The sequence below is a fragment of the Lolium rigidum genome, unplaced genomic scaffold (genome assembly GCF_022539505.1).
Source record: "Lolium rigidum isolate FL_2022 unplaced genomic scaffold, APGP_CSIRO_Lrig_0.1 contig_54356_1, whole genome shotgun sequence".
Lineage (NCBI taxonomy): Eukaryota > Viridiplantae > Streptophyta > Magnoliopsida > Poales > Poaceae > Lolium > Lolium rigidum.
Genome location: NW_025900929.1, coordinates 1 through 20,364, shown reverse-complemented (window position 1 = coordinate 20,364; position 20,364 = coordinate 1). Strand labels below are relative to the sequence as shown.

Below are 20,364 nucleotides of genomic sequence, written 5' to 3'. Positions count from 1 at the left end.
ACATGGCCGGTTAAGGTTAAAGAACGACTTCATAGAATTATCAAAAGCGAGAAATCCAAAATGCGAGCTTTCTCCTTAGACCTTTGTACAGGCGGCATGGAGGTACCCCATTGTGACACTTGGTTAAAACATGTGCATTGCAAAGATCCGGTAGTCCAAGCTAATTAGGACAAGGTGCGGGCACTATTAGTATACTATGCATGAGACTTGCAACTTGTAAGATATAATGTACATAACTCATATGCTTTATTACTACCGTTGACAAAATTGTTTCATGTTTTCAAAATAAAAGCTCTAGCACAAATATAGAAATCGATGCTTTCCTCTTTGAAGGACCATTCTTTTTACTTTTATGTTGAGTCAGCTCACCTATCTCTCTCCACCTCAAGAAGCAAACACTTGTGTGAATTGTGCATTGATTCCTACATACTTGCATATTGTGCTTGTTATATTACTCTATGTTGACAATTATCCATGAGATATACATGTTACAAGTTGAAAGCAACCGCTGAAACTTAATCTTCCTTTGTGTTGCTTCAATACCTTTACTTTGATTTATTGCTTTATGAGTTAACTCTTATGCAAGACTTATTGATGCTTGTCTTGAAGTACTATTCATGAAAAGTCTTTGCTTTATGATTCACTTGTTTACTCATGTCATTACCATTGTTTTGATCGCTGCATTCACTACATATGTTTACAAATAGTATGATCAAGGTTATGATGGCATATCACTTCGTAAATTATCTTTGTTATCGTTTTACCCGCTCGGGACGAGCAGTAACTAAGCTTGGGGATGCTTGATACGTCTCCGACGTATCGATAATTTCTTATGTTCTATGCCATATTATTGATGATACCTACATGTTTTATGCACACTTTATGTCATATTCGTGCATTTTCCGGAACTAACCTATTAACAAGATGCCGAAGTGCCGTCTCGTTTTCTCGCTGTTTTGGTTTCGTAAATCCTAGTAACGAAATATTCTCGGAATTGGACGAAACAAAGACCCAGGGGCCTATTTCGCCACGAACCTTCCGAAGACCGAAGAGCATACGAAGCGGGGCCACGAGGTGGCCGGACCACATGGCGGCGCGGCCAAGGGGGCCCGCGCCGCCCGTGGTGTGGGCCCCTCGTCAGCCCCCCGACTCCGCCCTTCCGCCTACTTAAAGCCTCCGTCGCGAAACCCCCGATGCGAAAAACCACGATACGGAAAACCTTACCGAGACGCCGCCGCCGATCCCATCTCGGGGGATTCGGAGATCTCCTCCGCACCCCGCCGGAGAGGGGATTCATCTCCCGGAGGACTCTACACCGCCATGGTCGCCTCCGGAGTGATGAGTGAGTAGTTCACCCCTGGACTATGGGTCCATAGCGTAGCTAGATGGTTGTCTTCTCCTCATTGTGCTTCATTGTTGGATCTTGTGAGCTGCCTAACATGATCAAGATCATCTATCTGTAATACTCTATGTTGTGTTTGTCGGGATCCGATGGATAGAGATACCATGTTATGTTAATTATCAAGTTATTACATATGTGTTGTTTATGATCTTGCATGCTCTCCGTTACTAGTAGAGGCTCTGGCCAAGTTTTTGCTTTTAACTCCAAGAGGGAGTATTTATGCTCGATAGTGGGTTCATGCCTCGCATTGACACCTGGGACAAGGACGCAAAGTTCTAAGGTTGTGTTGTGCTCGTTGCCACTAGGGATAAAACATTGGCGCTATGTCCGAGGATGTAGTTGTTGATTACATTACGCACCATACTTAATGCAATTGTCCGTTGCTTTGCAACTTAATACCGGAAGGGGTTCGGACGATAACCCGAAGGTGGACTTTTTAGGCATAGATGCGGTTGGATGGCGGTCTATGTACTTTGTCGTAATGCCCAATTAAATCTCACTATACTTATCATGCCATGTATGTGCATTGTTATGCCCTCTCTATTTGTCAATTGCCCGACCGTAATTTGTTCACCCAACATGCTTTTATCTTATGGGAGAGACACCTCTAGTGAACTCGTGGACCCCGGTCCATTCTTTAATACTCGAAATACAAATCTCGTCGCAATACTTGTTTTACCTGTTTTCTCTGCAAACAATCATCTTCCACACAATACGGTTAACCCTTTGTTACAGCAAGCCGGTGAGATTGACAACCTCACTCGTTTCGTTGGGGCAAAGTACTTTGGTTGTGTTGTGCGGGTTCCACGTTGGCGCCGGAATCTCTGGTGTTGCGCCGCACTACATCCCGCCGCCATCAACCTTCAACGTGCTTCTTGACTCCTACTGGTTCGATTAAACCTTGGTTTCTTACTGAGGGAAACTTGCCGCTGTGCGCATCACACCTTCCCCTTGGGGTTCCCAACGGACGTGTCAACTACACGCATCAAATGCATATAACCATGTTTCCCTCTCTCATAATAACTTTCAGTAGCATCATGAACAAACTCAACAATATAACTATCACATAAAGCATTCTTATTCACATGCATAAAAATATCATTACTCTCCACATAAGCATAATCAATTTTATTAGTAATAGTGGGAGTAAAACTATCACAACCATCATTGTAATCATCATAAATTACAGGCATGGTATAATCATAATAAACTTTATCCTCCATAGTAGGTGGCACCAAAATACCACTATCATTATAATCATCATAAATGGGAGGCAAAGTATCATCAAAGAAAATTTTCTCCTCAAAACTTGGGGGACTAAACATATCACAACCAGCTTCCCCAAGCTTAAATTCTTCCATAGCATTAGCAATAATAGTGTTCAAAGAGTTCATGCTAATAACATTGCTACAACTATTTTGCAAACAAAGTTCCATGGGTTTTTAATTCTTTCTTCAAACACATCATGTCCTAATTCAATATAAAGTTCATAAAGATCTCTAATTTTGTTGTTGTTTTCCATTAAGCCTAACTAGTGAAAAATAAAAACAAGAAACAAAAAGATATAATTGCGGGATCTAAAGGAAATAGCTTCGAGCACTCACACACCGGCAACGGTGCTAGGAAATAGCTTAGTAGTCGGAGGATGTGAATACCTTTTACCTTACCTCCCAGCAACGGCGCCGGAAAATAGCTTGATGTCTACACACGCTTCTATTCCCGTAGACAGTGTTGGACCTCCAAGAGCGAGGTTTGTAGAACAACGACGAAGTTTCCCTTAAGTGAATCACCCAAGGTTTATCGAACTCAGGGAGGTAGAGGTCAAAGATATCCCTCTCAAGCAACCCTGCAATTAAGATACAAGAAGTCTCTTGTCTCCCCAACACACCTAATACACTTGTCAGATGTATAGGTGCACTAGTTCGGCGAAGAGATAGTAAGATGCAAGTGATATGGATGATTGTAAGTAGTAATTGCAATCTGAAATAAAGATGGCAGCAAGCAAACATGTAACAGAACTTGTTGGAAACGGTGTTTCAATGCTTAGAAACAAGGCCTAGGGATCATACTTTCACTAGTGGACACTCTCAACAATGATCACATAAATAAATAACTTCTCTTCACTTGTGCTACTTTCTCACACTCTCTTGTTGGATAACAAACACCATTCATTGTGTAGGGCTACAAGAGCACCCTCAAGCCGGAGTAAACAAGCTCCACAACTTTATAAAGGAATCACACACGATGCGCACACTGTCACCGTCACATCGTGGAGAGTAATTCCGGAGTTCATATTAAAGTAACCTATAGAGTGCAGAGTAATAGTTGACTTCATAATCTACAAGAGATTACAATCATAACCTACGCCAAGTACTACATGATGCACACACTGTCAACATTACATCATGGAGGAGGAATAGACTACTTTAATAACATCACTAGAGTAGCACATAGATTAATAGTGATACAAAGCTCATGATCACATAAAGATCACACCATGGGAGAGAGAGATGAACCACATAGCTACCGGTAGAGCCCTCGGCGTCGGGGAGAACTACTCCTCCTCATCATGGGAGACAGACGATGGCGATGAAGATGGCGGTGGTGTCGATGGAGATGACTCCGGGGGCAATTCCCCGTCCCGGCGGCGTGCCGGAACAGAGACTTCTGCCCCCCGAAACGGAGTTTCGCGATGGCGGCGGCGTCCCTGGAGTCTTTCTGGAGTTTCGCCGATTGGTATCGGGTTTTTAGGTCACGAGAGATTATATAGGCGAAGAGGCGGAGTCGGAGGGCCCAGGGGGCTCCCTCCCCATAGGCTGGCGTGGCCAGGGGGCCACCCGCGCCGCCATATGGTGTGGGTCCCCTGCTGCCCTTCCTCGTATCCCCTTCGGACTTCTGGAACCTTCCGTGAAATATAAGATCGTGGGCCTTTGTTTCGTCCAATTCCGAGAATGTTGCCCGAACATCCTTTCTGGAACCAAAACCAGCATAAAACAGGAACTGGCACCTCAGCATCTTGTTAATAGGTTAGTTCCGAAAAATGCATAAAAACATTATAATGTGTGAGCAAAACATGTAGGTATTGTCATAAAACTAGCATGGAATATCAGAAATTATAGATACGTTGGAGACGTATCATTGGGCCTCCAAGTGTAGAGGTTCGCAGAACAGGAACAAGTTTCCCTTAAGTGGATCACCCAAGGTTTATCGAACTCAGGGAGGTAGAGGTCAAAGATATCCATCTCAAGCAACTCTGCAATTATGATACAAGAAATCTCTTGTGTCCCCAACACACCCAATACACTTGTCAGGTGTATAGGTGCACTAGTTCGGTGAAGAGATAGTGAAATACAAGTAATATGGATGATTCTGAGTAGTAATTGCAATCTGAAATAAAAATGGCAGCAAGCAAACATGTAGCATAACTGGTTGTAAACGGTGTTTCAATGCTTGGAAATAAGGCCTAGGGATCATACTTTCACTAGTGGACACTCTTAACAATGATATCCTAATTGAATACATTGATATTATCACTTCACTATGCTACTCTGAACCACTCTCCGTTTTGATAACAAACACATTTGCACCTAATCAACTAAAGCAGATGCAGGATCCGAAGTATTCGCCTCCAATGATTTTTGGAAAGACACATTGAAATGGAAGCTCTCGAACCTATTCTGAACTAAGTTTATGATGAGGTTTCCGATCCGGTTGGTGTTGGGGAGCCTTCTCGGTCGACGGAGGTTGCATGGTGGTCGGCATCGTCGGCGCGTAAGACGGAGGGGCCTGCATCATGGCCACTGCCTGCATAGATGGCGACACGCACTCACCCGACAAATCGTCGAACAGGGTGCGGGCACTGGCCATCACTCCTTGGGCAGCTACCTAGGACCCTTGGAGTGCGCCGCCGGCGGACGGTTGAGGTCAACGGACGAAGGCGACGACCCTGTCATGGACTCGCCCACCTTCGGTGACCCATCCCGTGGCGGGTACAATTACCCGCCCCGCCGGCGCCATCATTTCGTGTGTGCCGGGCGGGTACCCAAACAGGGCAGACAGTGGGGTTGTTGACCGGGGAGGAAGGGGCCGGGTCACGGATGAGCCGGACCTTCCCGCCGAGGATGAGTTGGTGCCCGTCGCCGCCAGCTGCGCGAGCGCGGTGTGGCTGTAAAAGAGCATGGCATGCTCTTGCATGGCCTTCGCCTTCGCCTTCGCCTTCGTTTGGAGGAGTTGGAGCTGCTCGGCCACCCTCTGCCGCTGCTCCAAGGCATCGTCATCCTTCTTTCGTTGTTCGAGCGCCCTGTGCCGGTCGGCCCGCTTCTTGCTCTCGATCGCCCTCTGCTCCGCGGTGAGCTTGGGCTTCGCCTTCTTTGTCGCCACCGCGGTCTGCGCGACCACCGGAACATCCACGGCATGAGCCTCCTCCACGACAAGAGCGACAATGGCCACGAGCTCGGTCTCGTCTCCGATGGTAGCGGCGGCGGCAGCTTCGTTTACCATCCTCTAGGTTTGGAGTGGGAGTGGGAGTGGGTGTGTTTTCGGAGGCAGACATGCGGGCCAGGGGAGGACAAGAGAGGACGCGAGAGTCCAGCCCCGGTGTCCGCGGCCACGCAAACGAGGCCTATATTTGGGCCGATTTTGGGTCATCCCGGACGCCATGGCCATCGTTTTTGGAATGGGTCCACGCGCTGGGTCGCATTTTTGTCCGGCTTAACCCATCCAGACGCCGGGATGGGTCGCCCCGTTGGACATGGCCTTATGGGTGGCGTCACCATCATGATGTGGCCAGCTCGGGCCCTTGTTCTCCGACCAACCACCATTATACATGTCAGTCCGTGGGTTTAATCCGTATGTCTTCTTTCGTAGGTCCAGCATTATTGCTTGTTCTCCCGCTTGCACCCTATATATACCCCGTTACCAGGAGCAGAGCAACTCACACCAGCCACACCAGCTTGCTACTCAATAGAGTGCTAGCTAACTCACTGAGCTTGATTACAGCCATGGACGAGCTGTTTCTACTTTCGGTGCTGCTGGCGGCGGCAGCAGTTGCGCTGCTGCAGGTGCTGAAGGTGGCTCTGAACCCAGTCAGCGAGAGGGCGCCGCCAGGCCCATGGAAGCTGCCGGTGATCGGCAGCATGCACCACCTGGTGAATGTACTGCCGCACCGGGCGCTGAAGGACCTCGCCGACGTGCACGGCCCGCTGATGATGCTGCAGATGGGGCAGACGCCGCTGGTTGTGGCGTCATCCAAGGAGACGGCACGGCTAGTTCTCAAGACACACGACACCAACTTCGCCACGCGGCCAAAGCTCCTCGCCGGTGAGATCGTCGGCTACGAGTGGTCCGACATTGTCTTCTCCCCCTCCGGCGACTACTGGCGCAAGCTCCGCCAGCTCTGCGTCGCCGAGATCCTCAGTCCCAAGCGAGTGCTTTCCTTCTGCCACATAAGGGAGGAAGAGGTATACCTACATAGGTCCTAATTAATTAACTGTACTTAGGCCGGAGTATTAACTAATTAACAGAATGTAGCAACAAAAACGCCAGATTCATATTGAACTGTCAACACAAGTATTACAAGTACCACAAAACGATCACGTGAACTAAACAAAACCAGTAAAGCAAACTGGCATGTGGCAGCAGTTGGCGAGTACGACTGCAATAACGGAGATGTACGTACAAGCAAGAGGATGAGTGGTGCAGCAAGACATGGTGCGCCACTTGGTAAGTGGTCCCCAAAACCTCACAGCTCTCAACAAACCATAGTCACATGCAAGAGTTTTCTGACTGGTGGATGGGCATTGTCGGCGATCATCAAGGCTGACACAAATATTTTTGTCGTCGTAGATCCCATGCCACCGGATAGTTAGGCCATGGGTTGGTAAGATAATGGACCAAAACTTATTAATGCCGCAATAAGTTAACATGGTCATATAATGTGGTGCCGTGGTTTGGACTTGATATTTACCGTAGAGAGACTAGATAATCTCATCTCGACAAATGTGGCCTACCCCCACCGAGGTATGTTGACTGGTCAGCATCATCTCACTGACTGGTTCACCGTGTTCTAGTATATATATGAGCAAATACTCTCTCCATATAAATTTATTAGGCCTTCACGCGTTGTTTAAGAAAAAATTGGACCATACATTTGTATTATATATAATGACATGAAAATTGTACCATCAGATTCATATTTAAAAGATGTTTATAATGATATTTTGAGGGGTCACACGCCTTTAATTAAATATCAATAATGACCTTACAATCCTTTGACAACTTCAAGATAATCTAATCGGTCAACAGTATCTACATGAATCGGTCCCAACATCATATCAGGACCTAGGTCCAACGCTTCTCGACATGCCAAGCTGATGGGTTGATTGGTCAACATTATCTAACTCACTGGTTGGTTGACGCCGACACATATTTTAGCCTGGTATAGCTCATGGTGCCTTTGAGAAAGTGAGGCCCATAGTTATTCCACACTAATTTAAGGCCCTGTAAAACTAACCCCATATATGTGTCGCATCATTCTATATAATACATGAAACAGTACTACACACTACTTGACTAATATAACCACGCTGCTGCAATCCCCTCTACGAACCCTAGATCCCGCACCACTCCACTATAATGCACTTCGAACCATAGATGCTCTCCACCTGTACCTAATTAATCTCGAGGGTTGTAGATTGGCCTTGGTCATTACAGTCCGATATGCTCAAGGCGCGTCGACGACGGAGTCATCCACCGGCGTGCCCATAATGCAGGTATGTTCTCACCCCTCTTGTTTCCGTTTTCATCTTTCATCGTGCTTCATTCATCCTTCTTCCTTTTTATGCACCCATTAACATGTAAAAAATGGGGTGACATAGCTTTTTTTACGGCTACGGGTGCTACATCGGAGTTTTTTTTAGAGCAATCATATATTTTATCTATCTATCTACTCCCTCCCTACTAAAATATATTGCGAATAAGAATTTGTAAAAATCAAACGATGTAAAGTTTGACCAAATGGGTAGGGAAAACATATCAAAATCCAGAATACTAAGTCAATACCACTAGATTCCTCGCGATGTATATTTCCATATGGTACATATATTTGGTACCATTGATGTAGATGTTTTTTTCTCAAAAAACTTGTTCAAAGTCAACATTGTTTGACTTTTAAAAAATCTTATATAGCTAGATTATGGAAATGAGAGAATATTATATGCTAAAAGCAATATAGGGATGCAAAATAAAGCAACCCCCGTTTGTCTATATATGCTTAAATTATATATTATGTTGATCCTAATTTTAACAACTGAGATTAAAAGTGACATGTAAGTACAGAAGGAAAATATAGACGTATAGAAAGTAAAGATTGGAAGAAATCCGACCGGAACCTTGAAAAAAAGATAAAAAACAATCTGTGCAAAGACCGGAACCTTGCATATAAAAGAAACTGACCAGACTCCTAGATTTCAAACGTGTAAAGCAAGGGGCGGCCCTACGGTTTGAAGGAAAAAATGCTAATTTTATTGTTAATTTATGTTGAAATAATAGTAGCATATCAAGATAAAAGGCTTATTTCTTAATAAAAAAAAAATGCAACACTTATATCTCTGGAGGAATCTAGCTGTGACCGTGTAAAAATAATGAAATCACTTACCCTGGCTAGAACTAGAACGTGGTGATGTTGGTGGTTAATTGATCCTGGATAGACCGAATGGATATGGTAGGCTAAAAGGACTACTGAATCGCAGAAAAATAGAATAAAAGGACTCCTGCCCATCTTAGCACGTCATGGGCAAAGCATTTAAATTTCCTAATATTCAATTGATGCATTGGCATGAATGAAAAGCTGGTACAAGACATAAGTGATAGTCCGGTAAGAAGATTAGTTTCTTCGATTCCACCGATATATGTGTTCGTTCGATCATATATTGTGGGTGCAACGGACTAGGTTCAAGAAACAAATTCTCAAACATATGCTATTTACATTCTGTAGATGTTCTAGAAATTTCATGTTAGTATTTACACCTTGATATCACCATTTCATGATTAATATTGAAATGGTCGGACGATGTGGTAGTAATTATTCTCCCACAAACTAAATATGATTAAATTAAGCTTTCCGTGTTTCTTATTGACCATGAAATTTGTTGTCACTAGAACCATATTAATCCTAATGGCACATATAAATGTCCATATATTATTTACGAGACATTTTTACATATTTCATTCACAAATAAATATTTATAGAAGAAATTTTTCCTCTGAATTTATGAACCATATTTTATTTTCCACAAAGAGGGTAAGAGAAAATTCCATTTCTATAAGATAATTAATAAATATTACTTTCTCCAATCTGTAATAAAATGTTGTAGTTTTAGTTCAAATTTGACTAAAAATGATTGAAAACACGACACTTATTTTGGATCGTATGAAGTACACTTTTATATAAATTAAAGATGATGCTCTCATATTTGCAAGGGTCACTGTGCTAGTTAATAGAAAATCAAGAAGGTTAGCTTCCCCTAGCTACGGAATCATCACTTAGAAAATAAAAAAGAGTATTTCCTCCATTGTATTATGTCTTTTTTATCAACACAATTTTCTACTAAAATTAAATTTATTCTTTTAACTGCTAGAGATAATAATAAATTGCGTTATAGCACTTATATTTATTTTCTTCTCTAGATGATGTGAGCTGCTAAAAAGGACGTGCACTCTCTATTGTACATGCCCTTGCCCTTAGACATGTTTTAATCTTTGTGGATTACATCTAGATTTATGAACAGGGGTTAATTTAGTCGCTGGATCGCATGTGCCTGCAGGTGGGGATACGGGTGGAGCAGATTCGTGCGGCGGGGCCGTCAACACCGGTGAATCTAAGCGTGATGTTCCACAGCATTACCAACAGCATTGTTGCACGGGCGACATTCGGGAAGAAGAGGAATAACGCGGCGGAGTTCATGGCAGCCATCAAGTCCGGTGTGGGCTTGGCGAGCGGCTTCAACATCCCCGACCTCTTCCCGACATTGACCACCGTGCTAGCCACCATCACCGGCATGAAATGCAGCCTCCACGGCATCCACACGACAGTGGACACCATCCTAGAGGAGATCATCAATGAGAGGAACATCGCCCGCGCCGAGAAGATCAAGGCCGGCGCCACCGAGAACGTGGACGAGAACCTCACGGATGTTCTCATCGGCCTGCAGGGGAAAGGTGGCTTCGGTTTCCACCTCGACAACAGCAAGATCAAGGCCATCATCCTGGACATGTTCGCTGGCGGGACAGGGACGTCGGCGTCGGCGATGGAGTGGGGGATGTCGGAGCTGATGCGGAACCCGGCGGTGATGGAGAAGCTGCAGGGGCAGATCCGTGAGGCGTTCAAGGGCAAGACCGTGGTGAGGGAGGCCAACTTGCAGGCAAGCAAGCTTCGGTACCTAAAGCTAGTGATCAAGGAGGCATTGCGGCTGCACCCGCCGGCGCCGCTGCTGGTGCCCCGGGAGAGCATCGACGTGTGCGAGCTGGAAGGGTACACGATCCCGGCCAAGTCGCGTGTGGTGATCAACGCGTGGGCCATCGGGCGGGACCCCATGTATTGGGACGACGCCGAGGAGTTTCAGCCAGAGCGGTTCGAGGACGGCACCGTGGACTTCACCGTCAGTAACTACGAGTTCCTCCCGTTCGGCGCTGGCCGTAGGATGTGCCCCGGGTTCAACTACGGGCTGGCCAGCATGGAGCTCGCCCTCGTCACCCTGCTCTACAACTTCGACTGGTCACTACCAGAGGGTGTCGCCGAGGTGGACATGGAGGAGGCGCCTGGCCTTGGTGTGCGCCGCCGCACGCCGCTGATGCTCCTCGCCACGCCCTTCGTCCCCGTCGTCGCGTAGACAAGGGTACGGTTTGTTTGCATGAGTGCATGCATGCCGGCTTCGTAACGATCGACCTTCCTAGTGCGTGTTAATGGGTGTCCGTCTCCATATCTTTTGTTTCTTGCGTCCTGCGGTTACAGTAGGGCCGGTCTCGTACGTGTGTGTTTCCCTGCGTACTGGCGCGTGTGTATGAATGAATACACGTTTCATTGTATTGTTGTTATATGATGTACTTGTGTGACGTGCAAATGTGTAAGCTAAGTAGCTAACACAATGTAATACCATCCATCATATTTCGCCAATCTCTCTATCGAGTTCTATATGGTATAAGAGCGGCACGCTCCTTGACCTAGCCGCAGGACAAGCTTCCGCGCCGCGCTGCCCCACAAGCTTCCACGCCATGCTGCTCCCGGGGAGGTTGATCTCCATGATCTACTCCGGAGGCTGCGCAACCCGTATGAGTGTTCGTCCGCCGATCGGTTGATCGGCTGCCCTGGCGTATTTTTTTTCCAATCTGTAGATTGTTTTTTTTTGTCTGCGGGTCGCTCGACCGGCGTCTTTTTTTATTTTACAAATCATAGATCGGATTGACTCGCCCACTGCCATCATCTTCGCGCGCCTCTACTCCGACATCGGCATCGACGATTTACACCGCCACGCGACCTCCCTCTGTCGCTGTCGCGGCAGGCAGGCTGCCGCATCCTCAATGGTAGTTTATCGTGGCCCTCGGCTGGCTGTTGCGCCTTCCTCGGTAGGCTGTCGCAGCCGCGTCCCTTGGATCGGTCTTCGCCACCATCGCCTGGGACATCATTGACAATGTCGCCATCGTCTTCGATCTGTGCTTCATCCACGCCATGACGCGTACCAGTCACGTGCCATTTTGGCTACCGCCGTCGGCCCCGCTGCGACCTGCAGCTCGCCACTCAGAAGCGCCCTACCAGCCGCGTGCTAATCCTGCACGTGACTAGTATGATAGGTACTAGTCACGTGTGCGCTCGGCTTGCTACCAATAATTTATTAAGGGACGCGCTAGGCGTCGGTCGCCGGATCCGTGCTCCAAGATCGGTTGCTCCCGCGTTCGTTAGATTAGCATCGTACGGTTAGGCTATTTCCTCACGTCGCACTCTGTTGCACTGTGTCAGGCTCACGGTATGTCCCATCGCTTTCAGCGCTGCTGCTTGCATGGCCAAAGCGATGATGCCGCTTGCATGCATAAGTAGCTTCTGGCCGGATCATGTGCTAGCACTATGCATGCAGTAACTTCTCTAGCTCCATGCACTTAAAAAGGTACAACTGCTATTGTTACACACATAATTTACACATAAAAAGGCAGCTATATAGGTTTGTAGAGCTGGCTTAAAATAGAAAATAAATAAAATCACCTGCAGGTGTGCAATAAAAAATATTTAAACAAAAACTTTTGTACAAATTAATTTGCAACAAAAAATTCAGTGCTCCAAAAAAGTGGTTAAGCAACAATTTTTTACTCCAATTTGATTTACAACAAAAAATTTGCCAATAATTTTAACATAAATGGTAAAATATTAAAACAAAAAACCACATACTATTACAACAAAATATCCATATGTTTGCAAATAATGCAAAGTGATCAAGAAATAATTAATTTTCTACAAATTGACTTACAGCAAAAATCACCAACTATTTTTACAAAAATCACAAACGATTAAAACAAAATATCCATATATTTGCAAACGATGGAAAAGTGGTAAAGTAATAATTAATTTTCTATGTATTAAATTACAACAAAAATCATCAGCTATTTTTACAAAAGTCACAAATAATTACAATAAAGATCCATATGTTTGTAAACAATGCAAAAGTAACCTTTACAACATCTGGTGTCTGCGTTCTTGCATGGTACCTTTACAACATCTGGTGTCTGCGTTCTTCACAAAATTCGTACAAGTTTTTTACATTATAAAATAACTTATGCAACATTTAATAACCTGAGGAATCAAACTTTTGTGGCAAAATCTAAGATGAACATGGCAACATCTCCATGTGTTTTTTCCACAAAAGTCATGTGCCTTTGTTACAAAAAATTACTATCTTAAAAGTAACTATTTGTGGACGTAGCATAAGTCAACACTACATAGAGGTACTTGGTTCTAGCCTAGCAGCCTAGTACTACGTGCATGCTAGTGACAGCAAAAACAAAACTCGGCCAAACTCCTATTGGGTCCACCACGTGAAAGGGCAGCATTGCATGCGGGATCTTTCCAGCGAAAGGAAATGAAAAAAGTAATTAGCCAAAAGCACTGTGGAGTCCACCACGGAAACAAGCTTACGAAGGGAAGCGCGCGCAGGCTCGCCACGACCGATCTTTTTCGGCCGATCGGTCGGTGGATTATAAGCATTTTCCATTTATTAATCACGTGCGCTTGTCTGGACTGCTGCTAGTAAGTTTTTTTTGCAGTTTCTTAAAAAAACTAGGACATGTGCCCAGCTATCCATGTGATTTTACACAAAACCACCCTAAAAACAAAAGAAAGCAATCGAGTCCTCCTTGTGGCGTTGACGAGAGAGATGGCCAGTAGCAGGTGGCCGAAGCGGGCGTCGGCGGTTGCGTGAGCAAGGCGTTGGAGCAGGTTGTCGGTGGAAGCAAAGTAGGGCGGGCGTTGGAGCATGTTGTCGACGGAGGAGAGCGTCGGAGGTGGAGCAGGCCAGGCATCGAGGTGGGTGGTGGAGCAGGGCGTCGATGGTGGTCGCCATCGTCGGAGAGGAGGCGGTCGCCGTCGCCGGAGAAGAGATGGTCATCTATGGGGAGATGGTAGAGAAGTGGAAGAGGAGGAGGGGATAACATGGAGAAGTGGAAGAGATGAGGTGGGGATAAGGTGGTGAAGGGGAAGAGGATGAGGGGATAAGGTGAAGAAGGAGAAGCGCAGGAGGGGATAAGGTGGAGAAGGGGTAGAGTAGAAGGAGAAGTTTAAAATAATAGAGAGGGTAGTTATTTTTTTGAAATTAATCTGATCTTGAATTTTTTTTGCAACTTTTTCTAATACATGAAAAAACTCTGTTTTCCTTTTCGATTTTTTGGAATCTAAAAATTCTCAAAACGCCCTAAGGTCGTTCAAATCAGATGTAAAATTTTGCGTAGATGCATTTTTATATATTAAAGATTTTCATCGGAGGTCGTATGCGACCAGAAAAACCGTTTTACCGAGAAATAAACTCATTTTGCATAATATATGAAAATTCATGTTTGTTAATTTTCCTTAAACTAGATGACATAGCATATGACCATCTCAAAGAACTTTATTTTTTAAAATTTTATCATTTTCTATGATTTGTTTGAAAATTGAAAAGGCGATATCGATGAGAGGCGAGGGTTTGTTTGGGCACGCTACTACTAAGTTGATAGTAGCCCAAAATAAGACACGCGGCTAGTATTTTAGCCGATTCACGCCCGTTAGTCAAATATAATGGAAGTGGGCAGGAAAAGGCATATGTGCGCGCTACGCACTACTAGGGAAAGGCTTATAGCCGCACTTCTTACCGCCGGCAAATACGAGCTGAAGATGCCGGCGGTAATACCTTCCAGGGGGGCCTAACAGTACCGCCGGCGAAATAGGTAGGACGGCGCCGGGGGTGGCTCCATTACCGCCGGCGAAATGGAAACGGAGGCGCCGGGGGTGCAATGGGCCACGGGTGCCATTTGGGCCTAGCCTTACCGCCGGCGAATTGGGCCCAAAGCGCCAGGGATACTGGGCTGTACCGCCGGCGAACGTGCACTGTAGATGCCGGCGGTATCGCCGAGCCAGGGTGGGCCACCCGGCCTTAACTTACCGCCGGCTTCTTCGGCCAGCAGATGCCGGCGGTAACGGGCCCTACCGCTGGCAATTTCGTTTGTAGGCGCCGGCGGTAACCTGGGCATGTCCATTTAGGATGACCAGCCACCTACCACCACCCACACACACTCATATGTGATGGAAAATCAACCCAAGCACTAGTTAGCTCATTCCCCCACCCATTTTAGCTATTTCAACCAATAAAATATGATGTATTTGAGCAAATCATGCACTACCTAGCCCCTCTAGCATGATTTGCATAATCTAGATCTAGATCTATATCCTCCCACCACCTTTTCCACTAGATCTAGCTAGATCTCTCCATTTCTTAGATCTCTAGATCTCTCAAGCATTAAAGTCGACGTGTGGCGTCTCTCCGGTGCTTTTGGACGTCGCGTCAACTAATAGGTACATAACTAAATGAGTGGAATGTTCATGTGTTGGCGAAAATTTGCGGTTATATCACTAGTGGTGGCAAAAGGTGGTCCATATATGTAAATGCATTGTTTTGCATTTGTTTACGCGTGCAGGAACATTGAGTTGCCAATGTTTTGCCGGAATGTTGATTAACTTCCGTTCCGGCGAATTTTGGAACTCCAGCATGACAATATTTAGCAAAGGTCATGCCGAATTTTTTCCGTGAAAACCGAGACAGCGGTGTAATCAATTATCTTGTCTTGTAGGCGGCGATGGTCATCGCGATGAGGGAAAGCGTCGTGGATAGATACGTGGAACGCGCGACGGCCGACATGTATCGAAAAAGCGAAAGGATATAATGTGTCCTTGTCGAAGATGCAAGCTAGGATCGTTGTTTGACCCCTTCTCGGGCATAGTGAATCAACACCTGCTCAGTATAGTTTCATGGAGGGGCATACTCAGTGGATGAGTGATGATGGAGATGATGATATCGATGGTGATGATGATGGAGATGATGATGGTGGAGATGATGATAACGAAGGTGATGGAGAGGATGCCCCACACGACAATGGAGACGAGGTTGAAGAGGATGGCGCACACGTTGATGGTGATCAAGAAGGCCGGGAAGAACATGCGGCCGACGAGGACATGAGTAGAAATACCCCGCTAACCGCGGCCGTGCAGGACCGTCATGTTCAAGAACTTCTTCTCAGCAACACATCGACCGACCCCAAAATCGCTGGTAGACGGAAGGCTAAGCTGGATCAACTCGAGGTAGACTCGAGAACTCCGTTGTACGATGCAACTCGTGGGACGGAGGAGAGCCGTCTGAGATACGCTCTCGATATTATGGAGATGAAGGCAAAGCACAAATGGACGGACACAAGCGTGGACGAACTCTTCGGATACTTAAAGATCCACTTTCCTAAAGATAACACGTGTGCCGGTAGCCTACAGGAGGCCAAGAAAATCGTGTGCCCTCTCGATTTACCGCACCGAAATACCACGCATGCATCGTTGATCGCGTAATATATCGGAACGAGCATGCCAATCTCGATACATGCCCACAAGGTGGCGAATCTCGATACAAGAGAGGGACAAGAAAATCTCCTCGAAAAGTTGTGTGGTACTTCCCGCTCATGCCCCGTCTGCAGCGGTACTTCGTGGACCCCAAGGAAGCAAAGCTCATGCGCTGACACGCGGAAAGAAAGGAGGCGGTGATGCGTGATGTAGAACGGGTTGAAAACCCAGGCTAACACACCCTTCGGATGCAAGCCGTGGAAAACATTAGACGATGAGTATTACGAAGAATTCGGGAAAGAACCAAGGAACATCAGGTTGGGTGCGAGCACCGACGAACTCAATCCGTTTGGGAACCAAAGCGAGCAAGCACAAGCACTCGGCCCGTGTTTGTATGGATGTACAACCTCCCTCCATGGCTATGCCTCGAAGAAGAAGTACATACACATGAGTATGCTAATCCAAGGGCCGACGCAGCCAGGGAGTGATATCAACCTCGTATCCGGAACTATTGAAGGAGGAGCTAGTCACTCGTGGGAGGAAGGGATAGAAACTTGGGACGCCTACGTGACAAGAAACTTTCCGTATGAAAGCCGCACTATTGACGACGGTGCAGGACTATCTTGGATACGGATATATCGCGTGCCGTGTGTGCCACGGACACAAGGCATGTGTGAGGTGCATGGAAAAGACGCCGTTTTAACAGTTGGGTAAGGATCCCGGGTCTTCAAAAACCGTCTACATGAGGCATCGAATGTGGCTTCCCAAGAATGACCCGTGGAGGAAGCGTGGAGACCTGTTCAATGGGAAGGATGAGGTCGAGGGACCTCCACCTAGGCGAAGCGTGGAGACCTGTTCAATGGGAAGGATGAGGATGAGGTCGAGGGACCTCTGTTGAAAAACTGGAAAGACTGCCCTCCGGCGGGTAAGATAAAGATCCAGAAGCGGAAGAAAGGAGACAAGAGAAAGAAAAAGGAACCCGGGCCGCTCTTGGGGGTATGGAAAAGGAGGTCCGTGTTTTGGGAATTGCCGTACTCGGAAGATCCTCAGTACGCCTCATAGCCTTGATGTCATGCATATCACGAAGAACGTGTGCGAGAGCTTGCTTGGCACCGTGCTCAACATGCCGGAGAGGACCAAAGACGGGTCGAAAGCAAGACACGACCCGATGGCTCTTGATATCGAAAAGAGCTTCATTTCGCCCGTGTTGACCAGGAAACCGAGGAGGAGGAGACGGATGGTCGCAAACGCAAAAGGGTGGCCAAGCAGCGCGAAACTCCTCGCCCCTCCCGCTTCACTCTAAATCCCGATGAGCTCGAACAATTCTTCAAGTGCCTACTAGAAGTCAAATTTCCCCTAGGCTACGCGGGGCCGATACGTGCGATGGCCGGACCCGACGAAAAAATCTTCGGCGGGATGAAGTCTCATGACTTTCATGTCATGATGACGCAGATACTTCCGGTTGCTATCCGAGGGATAATGGAACCGCACGTTCGTGCGACGCCGACCGACTCGTGTAACGTCTTCGACGCATCACTCGAGTCGATAACCGTCAAGAAACTCGGGAGGCTGCAGGAAGAGATCGTCACCATCCTATGCGAGATGGAGATGTACTTCCCGCCCGCATTCTTTGACATCATGGTCCATCTGCTCGGTGCATATAGTGGACGATATCGAGGATCTTGGGCCCGCGTTCCTTCACAACATGATGGCGTTAGAAAGAATGAACGGCTTCATCAAAGGATACGTTCGTAACAGGCACATCCGGATGGAAGCATCGTCCGGTGGCTTTCTCACCGAGGAGTGCATCTCTTTCTCGCAAGAATTATTTAAATGAGGACGACCCACATCCGGTTGGATTGCCCGCCAACAAGCACCTTGGCAGATTCGAGGGAGTAGGCCACAACGCCGGGCAGGAGGGAACTCGACGCGGATCAAGATGATAGGAGAACAAGACTTTAACGAGGCCCACTTAGTAGCACTACAAGCACATGAACGAGGTAGAGCCTTGGGTGGATCAGCACATAAACATGATCAAGAGCGAGTGGCTGACAAGCCGATGACGGAAGAAGAGGTATTTAGAGCGCACAACTCCTATTTCGCGAGCTGGTTCAAAGACCGCATTGATGCCAATCCCCCACCAATGTCAAGCGACGTAGACAAAATGATATTGGCCTTGTCTTATGGGCCCTCCCCCAACCTCATGACTTATCAGAAATACGACATCAACGGTTACACATTCTCCACAAAGGAGAGAGACAAAAAAAGCGACTATCAGAACTCGGGTGTGACGATGGAATCGTACACGGGGAAGAGAAGAAAAGGTACTACGGAAGGATCGAGGAAATCTGGGAGCTCGACTACGTCGGGGAGAAGCTAGCGATGTTTCGTGTCAGATGGGCTACGGACGTCACAAAAGAAGATGCGTATGTCACCACCATGCGACTGCCCCCCAAATCCAAGACCAAGAACCCCACCGCACAAAATGAGCCTTGGGTATTGGCTAAGCACGTCGAGCAATGCTTCTTCATAACTGGCCCGTCAAGGCCCAGCCGTGTTGTCGTAAGGAGAGGAAAAGGGCCCTCGTCGGAATGGATGGAGTTGCCGATGAGCATGACTTCGACGGCCTCGTCGGAGACCCAATGATGGAAGAACCCGATGAAGACGATAGAACCTACACACTAAGAAGAAGAAGGACGACGCTACCTAGGTCAAGTGTTCCTCCGTACACAAGGAGTCGCGACGATACCGGTGGGGTCACAAGGACCAAGCGGAAGGGACTTTGAAGTCATTTGTGTATTTCTAATAATTATCTCTCGAACAACCATTTGTCCTTCTCAAGTGTATCCTAAATTTATGTCTTGTTTTTTATCGGATGTCGCCGAAGGGACTTTGAAGTCATTCAAGAATTAAAATCCTAAATTTATGTCTTGCAATTTATCCTTCATTGATTTATTTTATCGGATGTTGCCAAAGGACTTTACAATTTATCTAAATAACTAGAAACAATAAAAAAAGATCTTAAGAAAAGAAAAAAAAGGTGCCTTTTTTGCACCCACAGGGATTCGAACCCTGGGTGCTTCGGCTGTGCAGAACCGACTGCAACCACTGCATTAGCGAATCGTTTTTGTATAATGAACCTGGTTCACAGTATTAATGGTGTCACATGTTATCCCCGGCGAATTGGTCGATTTCGCCGGTGGTAAATGCACGTGGGCCCACCTGTTAGTGGCTCAAATGTTACCGCCGGCGTTTACGGCAAAACGCCGGGGGTAAAGCGTGCACGACTTAGTCGTCTCGTGGCCGCGCGTTGTTCTCCTCCCCCAAATCGACTGCCGCCGTCGCCGCCTCCCCAAATCCCCGCCGCCGTCGTCGATTCCGCCGTCGCCGCCGCCTCCCCAAATCCCCCACCGCACGCATCTCCTCGCTCGCCGCCGTCGTCGATCCATCGCCGTCGCCCTCGATCCATCGCCCTCCATTTCCCTCGATCTGTCGCCATCTCCCTCGATCCGTCGCCATCGCCGTCGCCTCCCGCCTCAGCAACAACAAGGTGAGCCTCTCCCCTGCCTTCCTCTCCTCCTGTTCTTATCACTCTTCCTCACCTCTCCGTGATGGCCTCCAGCCCGCAGCAGCTCAATCCCCGCCTCTCTAGCACGCCGACCGGGTGCGGATCGATCGCCAACCACCGCAGGGACCGCCTCTCCAGCACGCCGACCAGGTGCAGATCAAGCTCAAGCCCGTCTTCAGCGCTCACTCGTCCAGAAGCTCGATCAAGGTCCGTTCCCCGGCTCTCCCCCGATTGCTTGCTTGTCGATGATTGCTTGTTGTGTGTGTTCATGCTAGTACT

General features: G+C 47.1%; 1 protein-coding gene across 1 annotated transcript; it reads left to right on the top strand.

Annotated features, from left to right (window-relative positions):
• The first annotated feature begins 6,350 nt into the window (after nucleotides 1-6,350).
• On the top strand, nucleotides 6,351-11,324 carry LOC124681742 (premnaspirodiene oxygenase-like). The gene is made up of 2 exons (XM_047216570.1): nucleotides 6,351-6,861; nucleotides 10,225-11,324. The coding sequence occupies exons 1-2, from the start codon at nucleotides 6,403-6,405 to the stop codon at nucleotides 11,287-11,289; spliced, it is 1,524 nt and encodes a 507-aa protein (XP_047072526.1). The 5' UTR covers nucleotides 6,351-6,402; the 3' UTR covers nucleotides 11,290-11,324.
• The last annotated feature ends 9,040 nt before the right edge of the window (nucleotides 11,325-20,364 follow it).